The sequence below is a fragment of the Neodiprion fabricii genome, chromosome 6, assembly GCF_021155785.1.
Source record: "Neodiprion fabricii isolate iyNeoFabr1 chromosome 6, iyNeoFabr1.1, whole genome shotgun sequence".
NCBI classification, from domain to species: Eukaryota; Metazoa; Arthropoda; class Insecta; order Hymenoptera; family Diprionidae; genus Neodiprion; species Neodiprion fabricii.
Genome location: NC_060244.1, coordinates 16,841,777 through 16,852,043, shown reverse-complemented (window position 1 = coordinate 16,852,043; position 10,267 = coordinate 16,841,777). Strand labels below are relative to the sequence as shown.

At 43.1% G+C, this 10,267-nt stretch overlaps 1 protein-coding gene across 1 annotated transcript; it reads left to right on the top strand.

The window, feature by feature from the left end:
* Nucleotides 1–394: 394 nt before the first annotated feature.
* LOC124185548 (mucin-19-like) lies at nucleotides 395–9,946 on the top strand. Its single transcript, XM_046576425.1, has 17 exons — nucleotides 395–493; nucleotides 1,170–1,403; nucleotides 2,144–2,537; nucleotides 2,670–2,963; nucleotides 3,098–3,460; nucleotides 3,594–3,956; nucleotides 4,091–4,453; nucleotides 4,586–5,044; nucleotides 5,202–5,528; nucleotides 5,685–6,011; nucleotides 6,168–6,494; nucleotides 6,651–6,977; nucleotides 7,134–7,460; nucleotides 7,617–7,943; nucleotides 8,100–8,426; nucleotides 8,583–8,909; nucleotides 9,039–9,946. The coding sequence occupies exons 1-17, from the start codon at nucleotides 476–478 to the stop codon at nucleotides 9,554–9,556; spliced, it is 5,622 nt and encodes a 1,873-aa protein (XP_046432381.1). The 5' UTR covers nucleotides 395–475; the 3' UTR covers nucleotides 9,557–9,946.
* The last annotated feature ends 321 nt before the right edge of the window (nucleotides 9,947–10,267 follow it).

Below are 10,267 nucleotides of genomic sequence, written 5' to 3'. Positions count from 1 at the left end.
TTTTTCTGCATTGTGACTAACATCTCTTTAACTGAAGACTTTTGGAAACTTTGTTTATTTGGATCTTCTTTCACAATGGGCAGCGATTTTGACAGTTTAATTAAAATCCCTCAACGCTGACAGTAAACTGGAAATTTCATAATATTCTTCTCGATCTCTGTTTCGGCACTCCATGTGTGCAGGCATGGCCTACGTCACGACGCAGATATCAAATGTTCCACGAACACGCTAAACAAGAAAAATTGTAATCTTTCAATTTGCAATCGCCTCAAACGGTTAACTATCGTCGATGAGTTTAGCCAATTTCATACACTATGTAAATCACCTTCAAAATGACCAATGGCACAAAATGAAAAATTCTAGTTCCCTAAATTTGATTGGATCGCGGAATCATTGGGAGGATCCTTCCACCGTATAAAAGGTTGAAATCACCCGAAACCAGTGGTCAGTCTTCTGTTCACATTCGTCGTTGAACATGAAGCTATTTTTAGCGGTGAGGATTTTTAAACAATTTCTTCCCATTTTGGTTAAATAAGTTCTCCTTCTCTCTTGAGTCCCCTTGAGTGGGGATACCAAACAACATATTGGGTTTAATTGATCGATAATTCAGCACAATCGACATAAAGAATTTTACGATCTTACCAATCAATTAGTCTTATTGCAGTTACCATATTTTTTCCTAATCAGTTACAACCTCTCTCATCATTGAGGAGTAGTAATTATGGCTACAGTATTTTAACGAGGTCTAGTCTTTTGTATGGATTTTATTGCAGTTATCTAATTTTTTCCTCATCGGTTACAACCTTTATTTATTTATCATTATTGAGCGGTAGTAATTATGGCTGCAATATTTTAATGAGGCGATGCTATTTTAAGAATGCCATGATACCAAAATCACTTTCAGTAATGACTAAAATATAACGCGATAACAGCCTAGGAAAAAAAGGGACCACTATAGCTGGTTTCAACCATAAACCAGTCGCGTCTTTAACATCTCCTCGCATCTTGTCCACCTCAACTTTAACAAAAACTATATTTACGTGTAATATTTATGATTACTTCAACGTGAAATCCGGTATTCTTAACCAACAGCCTGGAGTATAATATAAACTGAAGATTCGATCCATAATTCAGCCAATTTTTAATCTTACTTTTATTTTTCCTTCCAGATTTGCCTTCTGGCCGCGGCCTTCGCCGCTCCCTCCGAACGGACAAAGACAGACGTCCTTTTTGGTGATAATCATCCCGATGTGCCATCAGTATATTCAGGAGCCCAAAGCGTCGATACTGGAACTTCCTCGGGCTCATTCACTGACAACAAAAGTTTCGAATCCCCGAAGAGCAATGTTGCCGCTGTCAAGTCCACGGTTGATGCCAATGAAGCTGAACGCACCGGTGTTGAGGTACTTTCTGATGAATATCCCTTCTTTTGTTATCATCAATTTGGAGATACTGATAAACAAGCAACCCGCCTTCAATTAAAGAATTCTATTAGTAATCGTTCAATGACCGTCATTATGAAAAGAATAAATATTCATTCCATACAGAGTATCTGATAGTTGCAGTGTACTTAGCACTCTTTCTTAATTCCGGAAAAGATCACATTGGCAATTCGTTTGCAGCTGTTTTTTCTTTTTTGTTTTATTGTTCTCATAAAATAATATGACTGCCGACGTAGTCAGACGATAATGAATCTCATTGATACTCCTCAAGCGAGTTATAAAGTGATTGTTTGAAATTTGAAAACCAGGTGAAGTCGACAATTCACGGCTACTTGATACTGACCCAATTGAACAAATAGTACACATTTTACTATTATTACTATTATTATCAAGGTACATTTTTTACCGTACGACTCTTATTGCTCGTCTGAAATCTAAACATACTTTAAACTTTTTGGAAAATATTTCAGAGATATCCTTAGGCAGCAGTACTTTCTACTTTTTAGTCGCTCTCACTCTCATTTCTGACATGCAACTGGAAATTATGTTTTGTTATGGAAATTTCAAAAACTTGAAATTTCACCATTGCAATGAAAATTTTTAAAAATTCGTTAATAATAAAACCAGACTATTTCGTTTCACACGTATTTACGTGGCTGCATTTGATCCGGTCTAATAGTGACAATCTATGGTTTGTTCAGGTGCCTCAACAGGCCGCACCCATCGAAGAGAGTAACACCGCTTTGCCTAAGGACGAGTCAGTTATTCCTGTCAAAAATGAGGGTGTTTCATCAACCAGCACCTTAGAACAAGGGCAATCTGTCGAGTTTGAGCAGGGGATCGTCAAGCCTACTGAGGAAAGTAAAGTGGAATTGAAATCCGCAGAAGTCAATGCTGAACCCGCTCAAATAACAGCTGTCAAGACTGACTCGGAGATAGTCGAACCGACAAACAAAGCTCAAGTGAAAGCTAAGACTGCCAAAAGCTTGGACATCTCAGCCCAGAAAGAATCCGCTAGCACTGCTGAAAACGCAGTGAAGTCTGGTGATGGAATCAAAGTAGAATTTGGATCCGCCAGTTTGAACGCTCCTGCAGGTAATTTCACGCAAATCAATTCCAACTAAGAATCGAATATAGGAATATGCATATAAAGAGTTCAAGCTGAACACCTGAAAAAATTCGATGCTATTGAAGGCAAATCATTTTCCAAGCCATTATTCGTTCAAGGTCGCTCTACGTTCGGTGCCACCCCAACCCCCGTCCAGTCTAACTTTGGCACTCCTTATGGACCTGGCTTTGGCTCTGGCTACCGCTCTCCTCTTGCCGATCAGTCCTACTATTCGTCTGGTTTCAATGCAGTTCCTGGTTACACTCCAGGCTTCAATAGTTTCGGCCAAAACAGATATGACCCCGCATTCAATCGCGGCTTTGGCTCCTTCGGTTTTGGTGCCAAGGAACCAGCCAAGTCTTCTGATACGGCTACCGTAGAAGTCAAGTCCGTCAGCAGCGAAGCTTCCGCAGGTAATTTTGTGTGAATTGTACGCAACGTCAAGCGTCTTTGCTCGAATGTACTCGCAAATTAATCAGATATCAAAAACAAATCGCATCCAAAGTACCTATAAGTATCCTCAGAGCCAGTTTTTGTCATATAACAGATGCTAGCACGTCAGCCGTAAAGTCTGCTGTCGCAGATGATTCAACCGCGAAGGCACCTGCCAGTAATTTTGAAGCAGCCACTGCTGGTGTCACATCTCCCTTCCAAACCAAATTCAGCTCACCCGCTGTGCCTGTTTTCGGATCTGGATACCGTTCTCCCTTCGCAGGCCAATCCTATCATCCGTCTGCCTCTGGCGCAGTCTCTGGTTATACTCCGGGCTTCAATACCTTTGGCCAAAACAGATATGACCCGGCATTCAATCGCGGCTTTGGCTCCTTCGGTTTTGGCGCCAAGGAATCAACCAAGTCTTCTGACACGACTAAGGTAGAGATCAAGTCCGTCAGCAGCGAAGCTTCCGCAGGTAATTTTGTGTGAATTGTACGCAACGTCAAGCGTCTTTGATCGAATGTAGTTGCAAATGAGTCAGATATCAAAAAAAATCATATCCAAAGTACCTGTAAGTATGCTCAGAACCAGTTTTTGTCATATAACAGATGCCAGCACGTCAGCCGTAAAGTCTGCTGTCGCAGATGATTCAACCGCGAAGGCACCTGCCAGTAATTTTGAAGCAGCCACTGCTGGTGTTACATCTCCCTTCCAAACCAAATTCAGCTCACCCGCTGTGCCTGTTTTCGGATCTGGCTACCGTTCTCCCTTCGCAGGCCAATTCTATCATCCGTCTGCCTCTGGCGCAGTCTCTGGTTATACTCCTGGCTTCAATACCTTTGGCCAAAACAGATATGACCCGGCATTCAATCGCGGCTTTGGCTCCTTCGGTTTTGGCGCCAAGGAATCAACCAAGTCTTCTGACACGACTAAGGTAGAGATCAAGTCTGTCAGCAGCGAATCTTCCGCAGGTAATTTTGTGTGAATTGTACGCAATGTCAAGCTACTTTGCTCGAATGTACTCGCAAATTAATCAGATATCAAAAACAAATCGCATCCAAAGTATCTGTAAGTATCCTCAGAGCCAGTTTTTGTCATATAACAGATGCCAGCACGTCAGCCGTAAAGTCTGCTGTCGCAGATGATTCAACCGCGAAGGCACCTGCCAGTAATTTTGAAGCAGCCACTGCTGGTGTCACATCTCCCTTCCAAACCAAATTCAGCTCACCCGCTGTGCCTGTTTTCGGATCTGGCTACCGTTCTCCCTTCGCAGGCCAATCCTATTATCCGTCTGCCTCTGGCGCAGTCTCTGGTTATACTCCGGGCTTCAATACCTTTGGCCAAAACAGATATGACCCGGCATTCAATCGCGGCTTTGGCTCCTTCGGTTTTGGCGCCAAGGAATCAACCAAGTCTTCTGATACGGCTAAGGTAGAGGTCAAGTCCGTCGGCAGCGATAATTTGAAAGGTAATTTTTTGTAAACTATTAACTTTGAGCGTCTTTGCTTGAACACCCATGCAAATTAATTAAACATAAGAAAATATCTGTCATGAACAACCTGTGTACATGCTATTACAACATGATCGTGTCATTTTACAGATACTGCCAAAACTGCCGTAGAAACTGCTTCTGTGAAGGACAATGCACCGACTGAAGTACAATCTGCTGATGCTAACAAATCTGCTGAGGCATCTACTTCTGACAAGGACAACTCACTAGCTCAAGTACCTGCGACCGATGCTGCAAAACCTACTGTAGAATCTGCTCCTGTCTCCAACTCCCCGATCGACGGAGTAGCAGACAGTGGTGCTGCCGTACAATCTGTTCCTGTCACGAGTGTTTCATCTGCTGGCGTACTATCCAGTGGATTCAGCAAAGCTGCCGTGCAATCCGCAGTAAAAGACAGCGATGCTGGTCTGACCACAAGCACTGTAGTAGCTCCCTTCCAATCGACTGTCGACTCTTCTCTCAACTCACAGGTGGCTGCTGCAACACCAGTCAAGTCCGATGATGCGCCCACTACAGAAGCCAAACCAGCAAGCAGCGGAGCTGTTGCAGGTGATTTTGAATAACTTCTTATTGCCTTCATGTCTTCTACCAAGCACCATTTTCTTCATCAGTAACTAAATGACATTGAAAACGTGGCTGTACTAATGCACCTGCATTTCTAGTTAGTCAATGTGAACTTACTAAAATCGCATATCTTACTTTACAGGCAGCGAGACAGCTTCCACACCAGCTGTAAGCTCACAGTCGGTTGTTAGCAATGTAGCAACACCCACCGAATCCAAATTTGGTTCGCCTGGTGTATCTACTTTTGGTTCCGACTATCGTCCGACCTTCCCAAGCCAATCCTTCAATCGATACCCCTATGGCGCAGCTCCCGGATACAATTCTGGATTTAACACGTTCGGATACAACAAATACAACCCAACTGCTTATCCAGGCCACAGCTTCAGTTCATCCGGTGCCCAAGAAACAGTCAAGTCCGCTGATGCACCTGCTACAGAAAACAAACCAGCAAGCATTGGAGATGCTGCAGGTAATTTTGAACAGCTTGTTTCTGCCTTCAGATTTTCTACCAAGCACTATTCTCCATCAGTAACTTAATGAGGTTGTAAAAGCAGCTGTATCAATGCACCTGCATTTCTAGGTAGTTGATCTGAACGTAAAACAAATCGCATGTCTTACTTTACAGACAAAGAGAAGGATTCAGTGCAAGCTGTGAGCTCACCGTCAGTTACTAGCAATGTAGCAACATCCAGCCAATCCAAATTTGGTTCTCCCGGTGCATCTACTTTCGTTTCCGGTTATCGACCGACCTTCCCAAGCCAATCCTTCAATCAATACCCCTATGGTGCAGCTCCCGGGTACAATTCTGGATTTAACACGTTCGGATACAACAAGTACAACCCAACTGTGTATCCAGGCTTCAGCTTCACTCCATCCGGTGCCCAAGAAACAGTCAAGTCCACTGATGCGCCTGCCACAGAAACCAAACCAGTAAGCAGTGGATCTGTTGCAGGTAATTTTGAACAGCTTGTTTCTGCCTTCAGATTCTCTACCAAGCACTATTCTCCATCAGTAACTTAATGAAGTTGTAAAAGCAGCTGTATCAATGCACTTGTATTTCTAGGTAGTTGATCTGAACGTAAAACAAATCGCATGTCTTACTTTACAGACAACGAGAAGGCTTCAGTACCAGCTGTAAGCTCATCGTCAGTTACTAGCAATGTAGCAACATCCAGCCAATCCAAATTTGGTTCTCCCGGTGCATCTACTTTCGTTTCCGGTTATCGACCGACCTTCCCAAGCCAATCCTTCAATCAATACCCCTATGGTGCAGCTCCCGGGTACAATTCTGGATTTAACACGTTCGGATACAACAAATACAACCCAACTGTGTATCCAGGCTTCAGCTTTACTCCATCCGGTGCCCAAGAAACAGTCAAGTCCACTGATGCGCCTGCCACAGAAACCAAACCAGTAAGCAGTGGATCTGCTGCGGGTAATTTTGAACAGCTTCTTTCTGCCTTCAGATTTTCTACCAAGCACCATTTTCCATCAGTAACTTAATGACGTTGAAAAAGCAGCTGTATCAATGCACCTGCATTTCTAGGTAGTTGATCTGAACGTAAAACAAATCGCATGTCTTACTTTACAGACAACGAGAAGGCTTCAGTACCAGCTGTAAGCTCATCGTCAGTTACTAGCAATGTAGCAACATCCAGCCAATCCAAATTTGGTTCTCCCGGTGCATCTACTTTCGTTTCCGGTTATCGACCGACCTTCCCAAGCCAATCCTTCAATCAATACCCCTATGGTGCAGCTCCCGGGTACAATTCTGGATTTAACACCTTCGGATACAACAAATACAACCCAACTGTGTATCCAGGCTTCAGCTTCACTCCATCCGGTGCCCAAGAAACAGTCAAGTCCACTGATGCGCCTGCCACAGAAACCAAACCAGTAAGCAGTGGATCTGCTGCAGGTAATTTTGAACAGCTTCTTTCTGCCTTCAGATTTTCTACCAAGCACCATTTTCCATCAGTAACTTAATGACGTTGAAAAAGCAGCTGTATCAATGCACCTGCATTTCTAGGTAGTTGATCTGAACGTAAAACAAATCGCATGTCTTACTTTACAGACAACGAGAAGGCTTCAGTACCAGCTGTAAGCTCATCGTCAGTTACTAGCAATGTAGCAACATCCAGCCAATCCAAATTTGGTTCTCCCGGTGCATCTACTTTCGTTTCCGGTTATCGACCGACCTTCCCAAGCCAATCCTTCAATCAATACCCCTATGGTGCAGCTCCCGGGTACAATTCTGGATTTAACACCTTCGGATACAACAAATACAACCCAACTGTGTATCCAGGCTTCAGCTTCACTCCATCCGGTGCCCAAGAAACAGTCAAGTCCACTGATGCGCCTGCCACAGAAACCAAACCAGTAAGCAGTGGATCTGCTGCAGGTAATTTTGAACAGCTTCTTTCTGCCTTCAGATTTTCTACCAAGCACCATTTTCCATCAGTAACTTAATGACGTTGAAAAAGCAGCTGTATCAATGCACCTGCATTTCTAGGTAGTTGATCTGAACGTAAAACAAATCGCATGTCTTACTTTACAGACAACGAGAAGGCTTCAGTACCAGCTGTAAGCTCATCGTCAGTTACTAGCAATGTAGCAACATCCAGCCAATCCAAATTTGGTTCTCCCGGTGCATCTACTTTCGTTTCCGGTTATCGACCGACCTTCCCAAACCAATCCTTCAATCAATACCCCTATGGTGCAGCTCCCGGGTACAATTCTGGATTTAACACCTTCGGATACAACAAATACAACCCAACTGTGTATCCAGGCTTCAGCTTCACTCCATCCGGTGCCCAAGAAACAGTCAAGTCCACTGATGCGCCTGCCACAGAAACCAAACCAGTAAGCAGTGGATCTGCTGCAGGTAATTTTGAACAGCTTCTTTCTGCCTTCAGATTTTCTACCAAGCACCATTTTCCATCAGTAACTTAATGACGTTGAAAAAGCAGCTGTATCAATGCACCTGCATTTCTAGGTAGTTGATCTGAACGTAAAACAAATCGCATGTCTTACTTTACAGACAACGAGAAGGCTTCAGTACCAGCTGTAAGCTCATCGTCAGTTACTAGCAATGTAGCAACATCCAGCCAATCCAAATTTGGTTCTCCCGGTGCATCTACTTTCGTTTCCGGTTATCGACCGACCTTCCCAAACCAATCCTTCAATCAATACCCCTATGGTGCAGCTCCCGGGTACAATTCTGGATTTAACACCTTCGGATACAACAAATACAACCCAACTGTGTATCCAGGCTTCAGCTTCACTCCATCCGGTGCCCAAGAAACAGTCAAGTCCACTGATGCGCCTGCCACAGAAACCAAACCAGTAAGCAGTGGATCTGCTGCAGGTAATTTTGAACAGCTTCTTTCTGCCTTCAGATTTTCTACCAAGCACCATTTTCCATCAGTAACTTAATGACGTTGAAAAAGCAGCTGTATCAATGCACCTGCATTTCTAGGTAGTTGATCTGAACGTAAAACAAATCGCATGTCTTACTTTACAGACAACGAGAAGGCTTCAGTACCAGCTGTAAGCTCATCGTCAGTTTTTAGCAATGTAGCAACATCCAGCCAATCCAAATTTGGTTCTCCCGGTGCATCTACTTTCGTTTCCGGTTATCGACCGACCTTCCCAAGCCAATCCTTCAATCAATACCCCTATGGTGCAGCTCCCGGGTACAATTCTGGATTTAACACGTTCGGATACAACAAATACAACCCAACTGTTTATCCAGGCTACAGCATTACTCCGTTTGGTACCAAGGAATCAGCCAAGTTCGCTGACAAGGTTTCATCCGAAGTTAAACCGACAGGCAACGAATCTCCTGCAGGTAATTCTGAGTCTTATTTTAATCTACCAGCTATTCTGTAGAACCTTTACTAACGGCTTAAGGATGAGGCAGTGACTTGCTAGGTACGTCAAAATCTCAATTACAAACTAACGTTCAGCGAATTTTTAGAAAGTGAAAAAGCTACCGATGGGTCCAATAACGCCAAGGACATCTACCACACTGCAGCATTTGGTGCAGTTTCACCCTACACTCCGGGCTACAATGCCTACAACAATGCCATTGGAACCAATTACCGGCCCAGCGTTCATTCCGCCTACCCAGGCTTCGGCAGTTACGACGGAAGCTATCGACACAATAACTTCTATGGCAGACCTGAAAATTACCAGGGTTACCAAGGCTACTTCGGTGCTGATAATCCTGCTTATCCCTTCGCAAGGATTACTGATTCCCACTTACCTGCTGGCGTTAAGCAACAGTATTACATAGATCACGCCAAGGCCGTACCTTACCAACAGCCCTTCCAGTACCGTACTGGTGCTCCGACTGCAATTGCAGCATCTTTTACGGAGACTAAACCAACCTCATCCACGTTCCAATTCAACCGAGAAGAGTCCAATACGTCATCGGCTGTCCAACAAGTTTCTCAAAGTCAAGAACAGAATTTGAAGAGCTCGCAGAGCCTGTAAGACAGAGCTGCAGAATACAGTTGCCTCGACGATTTCATTGTCAGAGACAAGTTAAAAGGCTTCTCAATGACCTCGCCAATGGTGTGAATTTATTCTACTATTTACAATGATTTTCGTGACATAACTGACTCGTAGAACTTAACGTCCGATTTCATGATATTTAAGTGTTTAAGCGTGTGACGTTCATGGAAACTCGAAATGCAGAGATTACTCGAGAGTCTTTTGTAATTTGTGAAAAGATTTTTTGAGATGATTGAAAAACTATATACGTATTCTATTTTTAATAGAATGAACTTCAATGAAAGCAGTTGGATAAGATACACTACATGAAGCAAAGTATAATTTTAAGGAGCTATGTTTTATTTGCCAATAAATATCCTTCATTATGAACATTGTAATTCATTATTGATTACATTCCTTACCGGGAATTCCATCATCAATACTGTTTCATGAAATAAGTTTTCTCCTACTGGCTTGGACTAATTGCATTCAGTAAATTATCCAAGATATTACTTCAAATAAGATCATAAATTGATCCTCTTCAAAAACCTCCTTGGGGAACACGTTTTCTTATAAACATTCCCAATAGTTTCACAGCTTTTCTGATGGTGTAGCAAACAAAAGTTGGCATCCAATTTGCAATCTGATTATAAGACATCAAATTACGCCACTTATTTGCAATGGATAATATTCAGATAAATTTTTAATTAA

What these genes read in the sequence shown, in the direction of transcription:
- LOC124185548 (XM_046576425.1), top strand. An exon ending in CGGCAGCGATAATTTGAAAG is followed by an intron (nt 4,454 to 4,585) that starts GTAATTTTTTGT and finishes GTCATTTTACAG; the next exon opens with ATACTGCCAAAACTGCCGTA. An exon ending in AAGCAGTGGATCTGCTGCAG is followed by an intron (nt 7,944 to 8,099) that starts GTAATTTTGAAC and finishes CTTACTTTACAG; the next exon opens with ACAACGAGAAGGCTTCAGTA.